Genomic DNA, 20339 nt, shown 5'->3' on the forward strand with positions numbered 1-20339 from the left:
TTTAGAAAGAGACAGTCAATCTGTGTTTTTTTTCAAAAAAAAAAAAAAGAGAAAGAAAAAAGAAAAAAAAATTAAGATCACCAAAAGAGGAAAGAATGTCATGAACATTGCACAATTTTTCATTGCATTGCATTGTTGCATACACAACCTGCATTTACATCATTTTAAGGCGACGTCTACATGTCCATGCATTCCAAGACCCATGTTTCACATCAGGCTATGAGTCCATAGATTTATCATTATACACCAATTGCCAAAATCCAATTGCATGATTCATAGGACTCAACGTCCTTTGTTTTTTTTCATAGGATTCAACGTCCTCTGCTTTATGATTGGAAAGACTACAATGTCTTTTGCTTTCACGCTTTCCAAGAATACAATGTCTTCATTTACATTTCAAAGACTACAATGTCTTTAGTCATTTATGCTTTCAAAGACTACAATGTCTTTATTTACATTTCAAATACTACAATGTCTTCAGTCATTTACGCTTTCAAAGACTACAATGTCTTCATTTACATTTCAAAGACTTCAATGTCTTCAGTCATTTACATTTCAAAGATTTCAATGTCTTCAGTCATTTACGTTTCAAAGACTTCAATGTCTTCAGTCATTACATTTCAAAGACTTCAATGTCTTCAGTCATTTACGTTTCAAAGACTTCAATGTCTTCAGTCATTTACATTTCAAAGACTTAAATGTCTTCAGTCATTTACATTTCAAAGACTTCAATGTCTTAAGTCATTTACACTTTCAAAGACTACAATGTCTTCTGCCTTTACATTACAAAGACTTCAATGTCTTCTGTCTTTTACATTTACAAGACTTCAATGTTTTCTGTCTTTTACATTTGCAAGACTTCAATGTCTTCTGTCTTTTATGCTTTATAAGACTTCAACGTCTTCTGTCTTTCATAGGACTCAATATCCTTGTCTTTGTGCTTTTTAGGACTCAACGTCCTCTATTTCTATGCTTTGAAAAAAAACTTCAAATGTCTTCTGCTCTATAGGACTTCAATGTCCTCCCTTTTTACGTTTTATAAAGACTTCTAAGTTCTCTGTTTGGTGTCATAGGACTTCAATGTTCTTTTGCTTTTTCGGTAGCTTCTTTTTTTTTCTCTGATGTTTGTTTTAGATAGCAAGGTTGCTCAAATGAAATTAGTGTCCTTATCTTTACTTACCTTTTTATTTCCAATAAAAGATAAGTATAGAGGGGCAACTGTAAGACCCTAATTTCATTTGGGGACTATCGTTCGTTGATCTTTTGATTCTTTCTAGTCGACTTACGACATTGAACACTAGTTACCACACAAAGTAAAGGATCACTCAGTGTTTTGATCAATGGAACAAAAGGATATCCAAGAAGGGGGCAAAAGGGTCTTTTTTGGGTTTTTCTAGACCTTTGCTCGCCCAGGCTAGCATTTGGCTCGCTTGGGCGAGCTAGTTCCTTCAGGGCTAAGGTTTAGCTCACCTGGGCGAGCTGCAACCGCCCCAAAGTGGCCTTTTTCCTATAAATAGGCATCCTAGGGGGTTTTTTAAAGGGGTTCCAAGGTTCAAGAGTTGAGAGAATTGAGAGAATTAAGAAAGAAGAAGAAGAAAGAAGAGGAAACGAAGCTGAGGCGCTACTGAATCACGACTATGATCGTCCCTACGTCATTTCTTGTTTGGTGTTCTTCGCACCAGTCGGTTAGTTTTATTTTTAGTGATTGAATGTGATCTATGTACCCTTAGGGGTCCTCCTGAAGATTCCAAAAAGAGGGCGATGGCTTCTGGTGAAAGCAACCCAGCTCGCCTAGGCAAGTTAGGCGGCAACCACCTCCCTCTTTTCTCCTATAAATAGGGGAAGAAGGGTAGAAGGAAGGGGTTCAGCCTTTCTGGTATTGAGGAATCACTCAAAATTAGTGAGAAAAATTGTTTTAGTGGAAAAAATCCAAGTTGAGGCACTTCCGTAACGCTTCCGAGACATTTTCGTAAGCGATTTCGTGGAGATTCTTCACCGTTCTTCGTTCGTTCTTCGTCGTTCTTTGGTCTTCAACTGGTAAGTTCCCAAAATCGAATCTTTCAATTCATTTTATGCACCCTTAGTGGTCCCTACTTGTTTTATGCACTTTCACTTTCATTACGTTTACTTTCCGTACCCATTTTTAACGAGCTTTAACCGATCATTTAAGCCGTTATCTCGCCTAATAAATGATAAAACGAGTTTCAACCGATCATTTGTGTTGTAATCTCATTTAATCACTGTTAAAATAAAATCCAACTGATCATTCACGCAGTAACCTCTGTTAAATCAAAAAAGGGCTAAATAATAATAAAAAAAATCAATCGGACGTTTTTCTTTGGAAGTTTCCTTCAATTAATTGACTAATAACCTAAGTGAAACCAAGGCTAAAATGAACTCATAAATCAAGCTTTGTCCGCAAAAATCACTTGAAACCGTTTTAAGGTCCAACGCCTTAAACGGTCCTCTTTGCTTTTATTGGTTAACATGGACCTTTCAAAGGCATAAAATCAACACATAACTTTACCGCTTTTGCAAGAACTACGTAGGTCTGATTTCTTCATTGCAATTGAGGATACGTAGGAGCAAAAGCCTTGCTTTTGTCGACCACACCAAAATTAATAAACATAAAAAGCATAAAAACACAAAAAGACATAAAAAAGGGAAAATAAAACAAATTGAAGACACGATATTGCACATATTGATTAAAGGCTGTCGTCCCTTGTGATGGACGCGTGGGGGTGCTATTACCTTCCCCTTGCGTAAAAACAACTCCCGAACCTTTCACACTTAAAGTTCGTAGACCACACACTTTTTGGTTTTTCTGACGTTTTCCTCGAATAAACGTTTGTGGAGACTCCACGCACCTTCCTCCTTTGGAAGACGCACCCGTGAGCCCGCGTCGCCCTCCCTCCGAAGGGTAGGTTGCGACAGTTGGCGACTCCACTGGGGACTATTTTTTAGAGAGTTAGGCCTATTAATCTTTTGTGCAAATGTCATGACTTCCCTTTCGTCGGTTTCCTTTTACTATATTCTTGTATAAATCTTTGATGCTTTTAAGTGTGTTTTAAATGTATGCATGAGATAGATATTTATTCATTTGATTCACACAAACACCAACACCTGTTTTGCACACACGGTGAGTTGAAAAAAGGGCCCTATACCCAGGTCCATGGGAACATAGGGAGTGGAGGTGAATCTGTGGTCATGCTAGGTCTCCGATTTGCTTGATAACAGTGAACCCTCATCTAGAGTTTTTCTATTTGATAACATATTGTTGCTGGTAGTCCCTACTGTCGCAATATGTTTGTCAAAGGGAATGATACATCTAGAAACCATCAAGAGAGATATGACCACCTTGGGGAATGTTACTAAAAGCCTTTAGCTCCTCCAAGTTAGGTTCCCAGCAGGGCACGAAGCGAACACGCTACGTGTTTTTGTTTTTAACACTATCATACATATCCTCTAAATGTCATGTGCGTCTTTGTTGTATGTTCATTTGACGATATTTCCATGCTTATGCGTCCCTCGTTACGCCGCAAAAACCATGCGCATTTTTGTCCGCGTCATGTCGTCACGTTTGCATTATATGTTGGTCCCATCATTTGTCACAAGAAGCCGAAAGGTTCGTATCACCTTCTTAAGTACATAAGTGGGGCACTGTGCTACCCAAATGTTGTAATTAAGAAGAGGTAATCTTCTGGACTCTCATGTCTGTAAATGCATCTGTGCCATAAGCGTTTCTTCATGCATTCATCCATTTCACCCATGGTAGATGTCGGAGTATTGATTCACACAGGTTTTTGTTCACTTTAGTAAAACATGGGATCAAGTCAGGCGCCTTTGCTTAAAAAGAGGTTCTATCAAGTCAAGATCAAGAGCCTAGGAGTCACCAGTCTGAAAGAGTTAGGCCAGTTGATGGGTCAACTCCAGCGACAAGCCTTTTGCAAAGCCTATGGTAAGATCTGGGACCTAACTATGCAGAGGTCTCCACGGAGGCCATTGCCTCCCTCACCCAGTATTATGACTAGCCTTTGAGGTGCTTCACCTTTGGGGACTTCCAGTTAACACCCATGGAAGAAGAGTTTAAAGAGATCCTGGGATGCCCTCTGGGAGGAAGGAAACCATATCTTTTCTCAGGGTTCTATCCCTCATTGGCTAGAATTTCCAAAGTAGTCAAAATCTCGGCACAGGAATTGGACCGGGGGAAGTAAGTCGAAAACGGGGTGGTTGGAGTGTTAGACAAGTGGTCTCAGTTATCTTAAGAAGGGGGGTTGAATTAAATTATCACAAACTATCCCCTAATTAAAATTCTACTTTGATTTTAATGCAAGTTCCAAGTTCCCTTAAAGATAGATTTCTAAAATATGATTCAAAATAACCAATCTGAATGTAAATGTAAAGCAACAATAAATAAAAGAAGTTTAAGGGAAGAGAGAAATGCAAACTTGATTTACACTGATTCGGCCACTTCTCGTGCCTGCGTCCAGTCCTCAAGCAACCCACTTGAGATTTTCCACTCTTTTTGTAAAACTCCTTTTACAAAGTCTGAACCACACAGGGACAACCTTTCCCTTGTGTTCAGGAAACCTTTACAATAAGAGACCCTCGGTCTCTTAATCCCTTTTTAGAAGTAAGAAGAAGAGAAGAAGAAATCTCTCTTGAAAGAGAAAGATATTACAATTGAAGATCAATCAAGATTCCTTATTGAATATAAAAGTGTTTGACCAAAGAATCCTTTTTGAGAGGATAAGACATTTCAGTTCAGAAAAACTCTCTTAATCTTTTGAGAGGATAAGACTTTTTGGCAAATAAAAACTCTCAAGAATTTTCGTATCCCAAGTCACTTATATATAGGCCTTTGATGGCCATTCAAAAACATTTGAAAATATGTGACTATTGGGAGTTATATTTGAAAATCCTCACTGGTAATCGATTACAATAATGGTGTAATCGATTACATAGTTACTTCTGAAGAGTTATGACTCTTCTCATTTGAAATTTGAATATTTAAACACCGGTAATCAATTGCCAACTTACTGTAATCGATTACACAACTTTAAAATTTAAATTCAAATTTATTATGGCTATTTTAAAACATTCCAAACCTCTGGTAATCAATTACAAGCCATGTGTAATCGATTACATGCTTTCTAAAATATTTAAAACCTTTTCAGAAAGCATATTGGCCACTGGTAATCGATTACATCCTCTGGTAATCGATTACCAGAGAGTAAATCTCAATTTAAAATTATTTGGATAAAATTCTTTGGCCAAACCTTTTTCTTTTTCAATTTGGAAACTTCTTCCTAAGATTCTAGATATCAACTTGATCATATATCTTGATTTTCTTGGATTCTTGTCTTGAATAAAACTTGAGAAGCATTTGATCCTTTGGCATCATCAAAATATCTTGCTTCTACATGGAGTACCAAGGAAATGTTTGGAAGCAAAGGTGAGAACCTTGGCAAGTCAAGACGAATGGGCTCCGTTCATTGATGTCCTAGCACTCTTGATCTTTGGAGTGGTCCTCTTTCCAAACATGGATGGGTTGGTGGACCTGGCAGCAATTGACGCTTTTCTCGCCTTTCACGACCGCAAGGAAAGCCCGGTCGTTGCTATCTTAGCCGATCTATATGACACATTCGACCGAAGATGTGAGAAGAACAGTGCAATGATTGTTTGTTGTACACCGGCCCTCTACGTATGGTTGGTCTCACACCTTTTCCGCCAAGAGGAGAGACACGTTTGCCCACTAGAAGGTCACCGCTCGTGCACCGAGAAGAAGGAGGCAAACTAGGACCGACTCTTAGCAAGCAAAGAAGGAGCGTCCGTCAATTGGTTCCCTCGATGGAAGTAAGGAAGAACCAGGATTCTTGTCTCATGCGGAGGATTTCCAAATGTTCCCTTGATGAGGGCGAGGGGTTGCATTAATTATAATCTCGTCCTCGCCATAAGACAACTTGGCTACCTCATGAGAGGGGCACCATTAGAGGAAGGCCTCACACCTTTTATTGCATGAGGTTCCATAGCCCCAACGTGGGGGTGCTTCAGGGGTCTGCGAGGCATAGGAAATGGTGCAAAATAAGGACAAAGAACTTAGGGGAAGTAGCAACGGGGCCGTCGGCGGCTACCATAGGTGGTTGAAAGCCTACGCACAAGGTCTAGATTGGATCCCGAGGTTGAGAGCTGCAAAAGAGGTGGAGGTTGAAGCCCCGAAAGAAAGCGAAGAGGTATAAGCCCTCAGAACGGAGGTTAAGAAAGCCCAAGCGATCAAGGAAAAGTTCAAGTCAACAGCCGTTAGGATCCGAAAGGAGAACGCCGAACTGAGAGACGTCAACATAGCCACCACCAAGGCCTTGGAGCAAGAGACCAAAAGGGCCTGCAAGGAAGAACACGATTAGAACAAGTTTCGAGGGGCTTTGTGGGGCAATAACAACAAACTTAAACTCCGAAGAGAGGAAAGGGACCAATCGCGAGTAGATGGCATGATTCTGAAAGACGAATTGAAGACTTGCCTAAGGTAAAAAAGGAGCTTATCCCAATGGCTGAGCGAGACTGAAACAAACATGTTGGTCATCATCAGCAAGTATAAAGAAGAATTAGATTTGGCCACCGCCCATGAGCACAAGGTGGCGGACGAATACGCCCAGGTGTACGCAGAAAATGAGGCTAGGGGAAGGGTGATCGACTCATTACATCGAGAAGAAATGATGTAGATGGACCGGTTTGCTCTTACTTTAAACGGGAGTCAAGATCTTCCCTGATTACTAGCAAAGGCCAAAGCAATGGCGGACACATACTCCGCCCCCGAGGAAATCCACGGGCTCGTCAGCTATTGTCAGCATATGATAGAATTGATGGCCCATATAATTAGGAACCGTTAGGGAGTTTGTATTGTCACTCAAATCTTGACTAGTTATAACTTTCTGAATAAAATTAGTTTATCCCATGAGTTTACTCCAAAAATCCCAGTGTGGAATCAAATGCTCTGACACTTTATCTCTAGCATGCATTCATGTTTAAAATTCATCGTTACGTACTCCTCACATTTTGTCTCTTTAGGAAAGACGCCATAACTAAGCGCGCCCCGAGGCATCCCTATCGCACCAGATCCAAGTCTAGGATGATGGGTGACCTAGAGGAAGTACAGGAACAGATGAAAGTTGACATGTCGGCTTTGAAAGAACAAATGGCTTCTATGATGGAAGTCATGTTGGGAATGAAACAACTAATGGAGAGTAACGCGACCACCGCTGCCGCCGCTAGCACGGCTGCCGAGGCAGACCCAATTCTCCTGATTGCTATGCACCATCCCGTTCCAAACATTGTGGGACGAGGGAGAAACACATCGGGCATGTCAACGACCCCCATCTGGGGTACAACCGAGGTGCTTACCCCTACGGTTTACCACCCAACTACACACCACTGACCATGCATGAAGACGCGGGTCACATTACTCCCCTCATCCTCGAAGGGCAGCCTCCTCGACATCCTGACGGGGCCCACGAGGATCCTCGAGAGTGCGCTCATGGGGACATCGACTTCTACTCCCCGTTTACCGTTGAGGGGCCAGCGCCCAATGCACTACCTACATCACGAGAGTGCCTCAAACCCACCCAATGCAGCCAATGCTTCTGTCCGTGGGAGGGCCACCCCCGGCAGCGAAAGGAAAGGAATAACTCGATCTAATCAAAGAGAGATTGAGGGCTGTTGAAGGATTCGGCGATTATCCTTTCGCGAACATGACTGACCTATGCCTGGTGCCGGACGTCGTCATTCCTTCGAAGTTCATGGTACTTGACTTCGATAGGTACAAGGGGACGATGTGTCCTAAGAATCACTTAAAAATGTATTGTTGGAAGATGGGTGCATATTCCAGGGACGAGAAGTTATTAATGCACTTCTTTCAAGATAGTTTGGTTGGGGCAGGGGTCATCTGGTACACTAACCTAGAAGCTTCCCGCATCCTCACTTAGAAGGATCTGATTACTGCCTTCCTTAGGCAATATTAGTACAACTCTGACATGGCTCCCGACCGAACCCAGCTGCAAAACATGAGTAAGCGAGAATGTGGCGTCCCTAAATAATGACTGGTTTAATAGTAATAAATTAAATAGCAAAAACCATGGGAATTTTTTTTTCTTTTTCTTTTTCGTTTCTCTCTTTTTTTCACAGTAATTAAGTTCAAAAGGAAAATTATCACTATAGAGTCCTGAATGGCCAGTTCACAACTCTATTCGGAGTCATTTCTTTCTGATCACTCGTAACCTCTAAACTATTTTGCTCTTTCAAAAGAAAAATATGCCAGCCATTATTTTAGGTCGTCACGTGAAAAATAATAAAATGCGGTCGATGAACTCTTTTCAATATAAAGCTTGTTAACACTTTCTTTTCAAATAACGAGATTAAACATAATTACATTCATCATCTAAAACTGTCCAAAATATGGGAGTTTGCAAAATACATAGTGACATCCAGTGCAAAGGTATCCACTGTGGTGACTTCAGCCACATATATACAAACATCAAAATTTCTATACAATAGGTCTACCCATCCAAAAATCAAAAGAGTAAACCTAGCAGTCTTTACTAAATACACCCACCCACAAAAAGCATGTAAACCTAGTCTAAGGAGCCGTCTGCTATGATGAAGAGTCTCCACTAGTCGCTGTCCCTCCAGGGCCGCTCTCCTCCGTAGAGTCTGCCTCAGATGCTGACATGACATCCTCTGGAGAATCCACATCAGGGAGTGGGTCTTCATCACCCTCTAGAAAGTCAAGAGCATCCACAGCAGGCTCAGGAGGTAACTCCTCTCGGTCCTCCTCAGGATCTTCTTCAGAGGACGAAACCTCTATCACTTGGACTGGCTCCACTAGTCGATATGGAGTAGGTGTAGGTAGTATCCACTCCACAGTTTGCTGAAGCGTGCGTGCGGGTTCCTCTGGATGTACCAATGAAGTAGCAGTGAGTCGAATCGTGCCACGGAATCGGCACCTCTCATTGCCTTCGAGGGTCTCCCAAACTCCCTCTAGGCACTCCATCTCCACGCGATCATGGATTAATTGTGCTGCCATCGTGATCTACAAGAAATAAAAGAAAGGGGGTAGACTCTTTCACAAGAAATCTAACTACAGGTAACAATACAATGTGTCCCATAACCGTTGCATAAAGTACAAAGGTATGTCTCAAGGGTTTTCTTCTCTGGTAATCGATTACCACAGTATGTAATCGATTACCAGTGCCCAAACTCGAGTTACACAGCTTCTGAACATGGAAACCTGCAATTTACACTGGGTAATCGATTACACATAACTGGTAATCGATTACCAGTGCCCTGTTACTTTGTGTAATCGATTACACAACCAGAGGCCACCTCAACATCCTGTCTCCATTTCTAAGCCTTGTAATCGATTACACCCCTTGGTAATCGATTACCAGAGGCCATCTCAACTTCCTGTCTTCATTTTTTAAGCCTTGTAATCGATTACACACCCTTGGTAATCGATTACACACCCTTGGTAATCGATTACCAGAGGCCATCTCAACTTCCTGTCTCCATTTTTAAGCCTTGTAATCGATTACACACCCTTGGTAATCGATTACCAGAGGTCAAATTCCAGATACCACTTAAGATCCATAGCTGGCCAGCCACCACACAAGCCTCCTTGCTTTGTGGTCTTTGTTCTTTTATTGGTTGACTGCCAGTAGCTCGCCTGTTTAGGTACGTCACAGGTTCTCACTGACTGATTATGCCTGGGTTGGGCCGGGATTGATCAAGCATGGTTTTGGGCAATAGCACCCCACCTGACGTCCCCAAGGTCTCCTGACCCCCGCGACATATCTCCAGGTACCACTCTGTGGTGGTCAACAAATAAAAGTAGGAAGACTGACTCTTCCACGCTTTCTCACTTCAAGCTTGTAGGATTATGGGGTACCCGTCATATGTGGTACTAGGTGGCGATCGGGCGATGGTGCAAATCAACTCTCCCACATCCACAAATCAAACATGAACCCACCATCCCCAATTGCCCACCTTCAATTTAGCTCATGTACCCCCACGTAGCCCTTATCCTCGTTCCTCTCAGTACCAGGTCCCCATCAACCCCTCCAAGCTTCCACAATATCCAAGCAATTCAATATTCAAACATCATGAACTACCCTAAACCAAGAAAACAGGGTAGAGGCAGAAAACTCTGCCCAAAACACATTCCAATACCACAGCTTTCCCTACTCAAATACCCCAGTAACATTCTCTTCGTTCCGATTCGTTAACCGTTGGATCGACTCGAACATTTTAATGGAGGTCCCTAGTACATAATTCTACATTTTGACCGTTGGGATATGCTAGAAAATGTCTAGAACCCAATGTACTACCTTTCCCATAACCAACAATGCACAAGAACAAAAATTCTGCTGCACAATTCAACAACAAATTTTCTGCATAATAGGGCAGATTGCGAAATCCATCTTACCCACCTCCAATTTTGCTCAAATTGGATCCTACAAGTCCTAAATCATATATAAATCATATCTAAACCCAAAACAAGCTTCAGACCAAGGCAATTCAAAATCTAGGTATCTAAAACCCCTCAATTTAGTGGATTTTCAAGGTTTGAGAAGTGAAAATGAGAATGGGGTAATTTTGGAGTAAACTCTCATCTCAAACAAGTCTATAACATTAATTTAAACTTGCTCAAACTGGTTTTACGACGAAAACTCCACCGATTCAAAATTTGACCCCTCAACACCCAATTTACCCTAGAAATGGCTCTTGCTTTCACTTTGGTCACTCATTTTCCTCATTTGCTCTGCCTAAGCTTTCCCACAAGTCCTAAATGACATTTTAAACTAAGATTAACTCACTTTAGACTCCAATTTACACTAACCCCAAATTTAGCTTCTCTAACCCTCAAAATCTCACACTTTTCTACCTACAACATTGTCATTCTCACATTTAACCCTAAGTTAACTTTCCCCTTCATCTCTACCAGTTTTCTATCAGCAATTTCAGCACACAAACATCACCAAGCATCATCATAAAACCCTAAAACAGAATGGGTAAATTTGGCTCACATCAAACATGACAAGTTTAGCATGCTTTCAACAAATTCCTTCACAAATAACTACCATAAGGCATAAACTTAGTAGAACTACCCATCATATCTCCCAAAAACCCCATACCCACGAAATTCATGTGAGAAGACGTCTACCCAAACCTGAAATTTGAAGTCCCACAACGTAGAGGTGCGCTTCACGACTCCGAAAATGGCTTCCTTTTGTGATTTGGAGTAGAAATGGTGAGCAAAGTTTGGAGCTTTGATGGAGGCTTCAATGGAGAGGAAGAAGAAGAGAAAAGCAACGTGAGAAGGTGAGGAGGAAAGCTTCTGAATTTTTTGTTGAGTGAGGAGAGAGAACGTGGCTTTTATGAGAAAAATGATTTTCTTTTCCTATTATTTTATTTTCTAAAGCACTTGCCACTTGTCCCATTTTGAGTGGAACAAAAAGGAGCCCGCTTTTTCTCTTGATGTGACTCATACTCAGCCACAAGGAGAGAAAATTTTGACTTTTTGAAATGCTAAAATCCTACCTCGGTTTGTGTGTCGTTTCTCTGATTCCAGTCCCTCGCGTTTCTCTGCACCCGTTTTCGATAGTAAGCAATATATATATCAAAACGCTCAGAATGAAACCCCGAGTGTGATTCAGAGGTTGGTTTTGTTAAATTTTAAGTTGCACACAAAACGATAATTTTTAGACTAATTAATTGAGAATTAATCTATAACTGTCCAGTTATGAATTTCTCTTCGTTAATTAGCCTAACCCGCGTATCTTTCCCCCAATGTACATACTTCTACCAGGAGTATATATATATATATACACTGAATAATACTTATATGTATAATTATTCAAAATGTATGGTTTACAAAATTCCGGGTAGAAATTTCCAGGATGTCACAGAGAACATGAGTCTTTTAAAGAATACGCTCAGCGTTGGAGAGACCTAGCAGCACAAGTGGCCCCTCCCATGGTCGAGAGAAAAATGGTTACTATGATAATGGATACCTTGCTTGTATTCTACTATGAGAAATTAGTGGGCTACATGCCTTCTAGCTTCGCGGACTTGGTATTCGTCGGAGAAAGGATCGAGGTGGGTTTGAAGAAGGGAAAGTTCGATTACGTCTCCCTTGCAAGTACTAGCAGTAGGAGGACCGGAACATTTGGGGCAAAGAGGAAGGAGGGAGATGCCCATGTTGTCACTTCAACGCCTGCGTGGCCCAAGCTGTCGCAAACCTCCCACGGTACCCACCAATATGCACAACATCACCCGAGCTTTTCAGCTCGTGCCGAGGGCTCTTCCAACTTAGCGCTCGCCCAACCAAGTGCGCCCGCGCCCACACAAAGGGGGCCCCCACAGCTCCAACCTAACCTCGCCCGGCCAGCAATGCCCACCTTGGCGCAGGCTCCAACACGACGAGGAACTTTCCGCCAAGGCAGGCTCAGGAATTCACCCCGATCCCAATGACATACGGGGACCTCTTGCCATCTCTCATTGCCAACCAATTGGCCGTGGTGACTCTGGGAAGGATCTTCCAGTCTCCTTTCCCGAAATGGTATAACCCTAGTGCAACCTGCACATACCATGGGGGAACCCTAGGCCACTTAGTCAAACAGTGCATTGCCTTGAAACACAAGGTCCAAAGTTTGATAGAAGCCGAATGGTTGATGTTTCAAGAAGACGGGCCCAACATAAAGACAAACCCATTCCCCAATCATGGAAGGGCAGCTGTTAATGCCATCGAGGTGTGTACGTCGCACAGGCCCAAACATTTGAAGGACGTAACGACCTCTAGAAGGTTTATCTATGAAGCCATACAAAAGGCGAGCGTGATTCCCCGCGGTGGGCACAAGAAGGATTCTTGTTTAAAGCATCCGGGTGTGCCGCATGACATGGAAACGTGTTCAACGGTAGGAGATCTATTACAACAAATGATAGACCAAGGCCGACTTGAGGTCAGCAATGAGGAGGATGAGGAACAACATATATGCATGCAGTCGACAGATAAGGAAGGTCCTAAGAAACCTAAACCCTTGGTAATACACTTCACCAAGGACACTGCTCCCCAAAGGCCCCGACACCCCTCGGCGGTATCGGGCGTTAGACCTATTCCTTTCCCTTACAAGAACAGTCGCGCAGTCCCATGGAAGTACGCCCTTCTGGGAGACAGGAAGGAAGAAGCTACCGACATTGGCTCACTGTCGGCCAAAGTAACCAACATCACCGGCTTGAGCGGCATAACCCGCAGTGGTCGCGTGTTCGCACCCCCCAACCTGCCAACGCAGCCCACGAACGCTAAAGGGAAAGCAAAGGTGACCAAAGGACAAAACATCAAGGTGATCCCCGCACAGGACAAGGATGTTCCGACGGGGGGATTTGCCGAGGGAAAAGAGGGCTACGAAAAGAAAGAGGTATCACTCGAGGAGGCCAGCGAGTTCCTCCGCATTATCCAATAGAGCGAGTTCAAGGTCATTGAACAACTCAACAAGACCCCGGCTAAGGTCTCCCTTCTAGAACTACTCATGAGCTCTGAGCCTCACTGAGCTTTGTTGGTGAAGGTTTTGAATGAAGCTCACGTAGCCCAAGACATCTCTGTAGAAGGCTTTGAGGGGATTGTCAATAACATCACAGCTAACAACTACCTCACCTTCACCGAGGAGGAAATTCCCGCCGAGGGGAGAGGGCATAATAGGGCTTTACATGTGTCGGTCAAATGCATGGAACACATTATGGCCAAAGTACTCATTGACAATGGCTCAAGCCTAAATGTGATGCCCAAGAGCACGTTGGAGAAGTTGTCGTTCAACGCCTCCCACCTGAGGCTGAGTTCCATGGTGGTTCGTGCCTTCGACGGCAGCCACCGAGAGGTAAGGGGAGAGATTGACCTCCCAGTACAGATAGGGCTTCACACCTGCCGAGTTACATTCCAAGTAATGGATATCAACCTGGCCTATAGATTTCTGTTGGGGCGTCCATGGATCCACTCAGTGGGGGTCATCCCCTCTACACTCCACCAAAAGCTAAAGTTTGTAGTGGAAGGACATTTGGTCATAGTATTAGGCGAGGAAGATGTCCTAGTAAGTTGTTCTTCCTCTATGCCGTATGTGGAAGCCGTAGAGGAGTCGTTGGAAACAACTTTCCAATCCTTTGAGGTGGTAAGCAACGCCTCCGTAGATTCCCTCCCAAGGCAGCCTCGCCTGTCTGGCGCGGCAATGATGGTGGCCCGGGTGATGTTGGGGCACGACTACGAGCCCGAAATGGGTTTGGGCAAGGATAACGGTGGCAGGGCCGACCTAGTAAGTGTCAAAGGAAATCGCAGGAAGTTCGGGTTAGGCTATAAACCTACACAGGCTAACGTAAGGAAAAACATCTAGGAAAGGAAGAACAAAGGCCAAGGCCCGCGGTCAGAACAACAAGCCAAAGAGGTTCCACCGTGCCACATCAGTAGAAGCTTCGTGAGTGCAGGTTTAAAGCACGAAGGACAAGTGGCCGCAATATGCGATGAAGACTCCCTGAGGAGGTCGAATTTGATACAGCTATGCCCTCTCGGCTTCCAGCTAGGGAACTGGCGGGTGGAGGAATGCCCTGAAGTTTACACAAGAAGCATAATGTAACCTTTTAGCTTCAAACCCTACAGTTAGGCCTAGACTTTAGGGTTTCCTTTTGTTAAGGCATTATGTCTGTTGTTCTTGAAAGTTATAATATAAAGATCTTTCTTCATCTGTTCTTGCGCCTCCACCCATTCTCATTCATTTGCATGTTTATTTCCTTGTTATGCTTAAACGATGCAAATCCGACGGCGAGTCCCGTGAAGGTACTAATACCGGGGACCCGACCGTCTATTTCGAGCAAGAAATGAGTCAGATGGAGGATAAAGAAGATGAAGATGTAGGACTTCCCCCAGAGCTAGAGAGGATAATTACTTAGGAGGATCGAGAGATGAAGCCACACCAAGAAGAGACAAAGCTCATAGACTTAGGTGCCGGTAGTGAAAGGAAGGAAGTAAAAGTAGTCACGGGTATGACTCCACCCATCCGTGAGGAATTAGTGGCCCTACTGAGGGACTACCAAGACGTCTTTGCTTGGTCGTACCAAGACATGCCTGGTTTAAGCCACGGCATTGTGCAGCACAGGTTACCTTTAAACTCCGGTTGTTCTCCGATGAAACAAAAGCTAAGGAGAACGAAACCCAAAATGTCAATGAAGATCAAGGAGGAGGTGAAAAAGCAGTTCGACGCCGGTTTCTTGGCGGTAGCTCGATACCCCGAGTGGGTGGCCAACATTGTGTCGTTCCTTAAGAAAGATGAGAAGGTACGAATGTGTGTGGACTATCGGGACCTGAACCGAGCCAGTCCCAAAGAGAATTTCCCTCTGCCACACATTGATGTCCTCATGGACAACACAGCCAATTTCGCTTTATTTTCCTTCATGGACGGTTTCTTAGGCTACAATCAAATAAAGATGGCGCCAGAGGATATGGAAAAGACCATGTTTGTCACCCTGTGGGGAATGTTCTGCTATAAGGTGATGTCCTTTGGGCTCAAGAACGTTGGGGCAACCTATCAACGGGCTATGGTGGCTTTGTTCCACGACATGATGCACAGAGAAATCGAAGTCTACGTAGACGACATGATCGCCAAGTCTAAAACTGAGGAGGAACACCTTGTCAACTTGCGAAGGTTGTTCGAGAGGCTCATGAAGTATCAATTGAGGTTAAACCTCGCTAAGTGCACCTTCGGGGTCAAGTTGGGAAAACAGTTGGGTTTCATCGTAAGTCATCCTCGAGATGCCAGAATCGCGTACTGAGAAGCAGGTCTGAGGTTTCCTGGGGAGTTTAAACTATATTGCCAGATTCATATCACAACTCACAGCTACTTGTGAGTCGCTTTTCAAACTCTTACGCAAGAATCAGTCCGTCCACTGGGACGAGGACTGTCAAGAGGCGTTTGGGAGAATCAAACAGCGCCTCATGAACCCTCCAGTACTTATGCCGCCGGTGCCTAGGAGACCTCTCATCCTGTACATGATAGTTTTGGATGAGTCGATGGGGTGCATGCTGGGGGAAGCATGGCGAGTCCAGAAAAAGAGAGCGAGTCGTCTACTACTTAAGTAAGAAGTTCACAGTCTGTGAAATGAACTACTCCCTGCTGGAAAGGACATGTTGCACTTTGGTATAGGCGTCCCACCGTCTAAGAGAGTACATGTTGAGCCATACCACCTGGTTGGTATCCAAGATGGACCCAGTCAAGTACATCTTTGAGAAGCCCGCTCTCAAGGGGCGGATCGCTCGGTGGCAGGTTTTGCTATCCTAGATCGACATAGTCTACGTCACCCAAAAGGCGATAAAGGGAAGCGCCTTGGCGGACTATTTGGCTCAGCAGCCTCTCAATGATTATCAACCCATGCATCCCGAGTTCCCAGATGAGGACATCATGGCCTTATTTGAAGAGATGCTAGACAAGGACAAGGGCAAGTGGATCGTGTGGTTCAATGGAGCGTCTAACGCTTCTGGCCATGGCATTGGGGCAACATTGGTCTCTCCGTACAATCAATGCATACCTTTCACGGCCAGACTTGGTTTTGACTGCACCAACAACATGGCTGAATATGAAGCATGCGCCCTGGGTGTCCAGGCAACAATTGATTTCAACGTCAAGCTACTCAAGGTGTACGGAGACTCGGTGCTGGTGATTCACCAGCTGAGAGGAGAGTGGGAAACTAGGGATCACAAGTTAATACCCTACTAGACTTATATCAAGGAGCTAGCTGCGTTCTTTGATGAGATCTCTTTCCACCACGTTCCCCGAGAGGAAAATCAAATGGCTGATGTGCTTGCCACTTTAGCATCCATGTTCCAGCTGACGCTGCACGGAGACCTGCCATACATTGAGTTCAGGTGTCGCGGCAGGCCTGCACATTGTTGTTTGGTAGAAGAAGAGTGGGATGGTAAGCCTTGGTATTTCGACATCAAGCGATACGTTGAAAGCAAGGAATACCCACTAGAGGCTTTCGACAATGACAAGAGGACGTTAAGGAGATTGGCGGCTAATTTCTTCTTAAGCGGAAGCATACTATACAACTGAAACCATGACATGGTTTTACTCCGATGCGTGAACACTAAGGAAGCTGAGCGCATGCTGGGGGAGGTCCATGAGGGCTCCTTCGGTACGCATGCTAATGGGCATGCCATGGCTAGGAAGATCCTGAGGGTAGGCTATTATTGGCTCACCATGGAGAGCAACTATTGCCTCTATGTAAGGAAATGTCACAAATATCAGACGTTTACGGACAATGTCAACACTTTGCCCCTGCCATTGAATGTATTGGTCGCGCCGTGGCCATTTTCCATGTGGGGGATAGATGTGATCGGGGCCATAGAGCCCAAAGCTGTGAACGAACATCGTTTCATCTTGGTTGCAATCAATTACTTCACCAAGTGGGTCGAAGCTGCCTCATACGCTAGCATCACGAGGAGTGTGTGTGGTGGTCAGGTTCATCAAGAGGGAGATAATCTGCCGGTATGGGTTGCCAAGGAAGATTATCACATACAATGGCACCAATTTGAATAATAAAATGATGGGGGAAATGTGCGAGGAATTTAAGATCCAACACCACAATTCCACACCCTACAGACCCAAGATGAATGGAGCGGTGGAGGCAGCCAAAAAGAATATCAAGAAGATTATTCAGAAGATGACTGTGTCATACAAGGACTGGCACAAGATGCTCCCTTTCGCGCTACATGGTTGCTGAACCTTGGTGCGCACTTCGATCGGGGCAACGCCATTTTCGTTGGTGTACGGAATGGAGGTCGTGCTACCATTTGAGGTGGAAATCCCATCATTAAGAATCTTGGAGTGGGCCCAAGCACGTTTCGATCAGCTTAATCTCATAGAAGGCAAGCGTCTGGCCGCTATGAGCCATGGGCGTTTGTACCAGAGACGAGTGAAGAATGCTTTCGACAAGAAGGTACGCCCACGCAAGTTCATCGAAGGGGACCTAGTGCTGAAGAAAGTCTCCCAAGCCCTAAGAGACAATAGGGGAAAGTAGGCCCCAAACTGCGAAGGGCCCTTCATCGTAAAAAAGGCTTTCTTCGGAGGGGCCCTTGTGCTCACCAACATGGATGACGAGGAACTACCTTCACCCGTAAACGCTAATGACGAGGAACATGTAAGAATCCTTATAGATTTTTTAAGTGTTTGGTCAAGGATTTCTTTTGAGAGAGTATTTGACAATGAAGTTCTTTTGGAATCTCTCTCATTGTCTTTTGAGAGGATAAGACATTTTTGCCAAGCAAAACTCTCTCTTCAATTTCGTCCCAAGTCACACATATATATAGGCCTTTGATGGACATTCAAAATCCAAATGATAAGATGTGACTGTTGGCGATATTCCTTGAAAATCCTCTCTGGTAATCGATTACAGAATTAGTGTAATCGATTACACAGTTGTTTTTCTTGAACAGTTGTGACCCTTCATTTAAAATTTAAATTCTCAACGTTCAGAGTCTCTGGTAATCGATTACATATGATGTGTAATCGATTACACACTTTCAAACCATTGGTAATCGATTACATGTGCCTTGAATGACTTGAAACCTTTCATTGTGAGGCAAGGCTTGATCTTGAAGAAATCTTGAATCAAGGTTTTGTTTGTTGAAACAATCTTGTATTAATCTTGAAGCAAAATGAGCCTTGTTTGATTCTTCTTTTGACATCATCAAAATCATGTATACATACATTCACAGTTCCTGTCTGTAGAAGCAAGCTTCATGATGATGAATCAAGTTGATTCAAGTAGTTTTGATGATAACAAAGATGATGACAAAAAGCCCAAAGAATGATTTCAAGATTGAGTCAACAAGTTCAAGATCAAGATAAAATTCAAGTTTTATGAGAAGAAATCAAGAAGATTCAAGAATCAAGAGAAGTTTGATTTCAAGACTCAAGAGAAGATTAATTCAAGATTCAAGAGAAGAAATCAAGAAGACTTCACAAGGGAAGTATTGAAAAGATTTTTCAAAAAACAAACATAGCACAATTTTGTTTTTCAAAAGAGTTTTTCTCAAAATTTTCTAAGTTACCAGAGTTTTTACTCTCTGGTAATCGGTAACCAGTTTCTTGTAATCGATTACCAGTAGCAAAGTTTGATTTCAAAAGCTTTTAACTGAATTTGCAATGTTCCAATTGATTTCAAAATGGTGTAATCAATTACAAGATATTGGTAATCGATTACCAGTACATCTGAACGTTGAAATTCAAAATCAATTGTGAAGAGTCATATCTTTTCATAAAATGCTTTGTGTAATTGATTACATGGTTTTGGTAATCGATTACCAGTGACAAGTTTTGAATAAAAATCAAAAGATGTAACTCTTCCAATGGTTTTCAGGTTTTCTTAAGGTCATAACTCTTCCAATGGTTTTCGTGACCAGACATGAAGAGTCTATAAAAGCAAGACATTGACTTGCTTTTCAATTAACTTTTCCAATTTACTTTTGAATATCTTCTTCTTCTTCTTCTTCCTTTGCCAAAAACTTTCAAAGTTTTCTGATTTGCAAACTTTGTTCTTTCACAGAAAACAAAAGTGTGTTATTCTTCTTTTTCATTCTCTTCTCCCTTTGCCAAAAAGAATTCGCCAAGGACTAACTACTTGAATTCTTTTTGTGTCTCTCTTCTCCCTTTTCCAAAAGAACAAAGGACTGACCGCCTGAATTCTTTTGTGTCTCCCTTCTCCCTTTTCAAAGAATTCAAAATGACACAGTCTGAGAATTCTTTTGATTCTTCCCTTTCCCTTAAACAAAAGATTTCAAAGGACTAACCGCCTGAGATATCTTTTGTTTCCCCTTCGCAAAGTTTTAAAGGACTAACAGCCTGAGAACTTTGTCTTAACACATTGGAGGGTACATCCTTTGTGGTACAAGTAGAGGGTACATCTACTTGGATTGTTGTAATTGAGAACAAGAGAGGGTACATCTCTTGTGGATCAGATCAAGTGGAGGGTACATCCACTTGGTTGTTCAAAGAGAACAATGGAGGGTACATCCCTTGTGGATCTTTGCATGTAAAGGATTTTACAAGGTTGAAAAGAAATCTCAAGAATCGCAGGTCGCTTGGGGACTGGATGTAGACACGGGTTATTGCCGAACCAGTATAAAACTCTTGTGTTTGTCTTCTTCTTCCCTACACTTTTAATTTCCGCTGTGCACATTAATTATCGCTTTTACTTTTGATTAAGTTTCTATTTCAGTTCTTTACTTTCTTAACATTATAGTAAAAGACTAA

At 43.0% G+C, this 20339-nt stretch overlaps 2 protein-coding genes across 2 annotated transcripts; both read left to right on the forward strand.

Moving 5' to 3' along the window:
* The first annotated feature begins 12518 nt into the window (after nt 1-12518).
* On the forward strand, nt 12519-14669 carry LOC114381589. Its single transcript, XM_028340855.1, has 3 exons — nt 12519-13466; nt 13614-14351; nt 14430-14669. Exons 1-3 carry the CDS (start codon nt 12519-12521, stop codon nt 14667-14669), a joined length of 1926 nt encoding a protein of 641 aa, XP_028196656.1.
* Nucleotides 14670-16487: 1818 nt separating this feature from the next.
* On the forward strand, nt 16488-16802 carry LOC114381590. Its single transcript, XM_028340856.1, has one exon. It carries the CDS (start codon nt 16488-16490, stop codon nt 16800-16802), a length of 315 nt encoding a protein of 104 aa, XP_028196657.1.
* The last annotated feature ends 3537 nt before the right edge of the window (nt 16803-20339 follow it).

Source organism: Glycine soja, chromosome 13 (assembly GCF_004193775.1).
Source record: "Glycine soja cultivar W05 chromosome 13, ASM419377v2, whole genome shotgun sequence".
In the NCBI taxonomy this organism is placed as follows: domain Eukaryota; kingdom Viridiplantae; phylum Streptophyta; class Magnoliopsida; order Fabales; family Fabaceae; genus Glycine; species Glycine soja.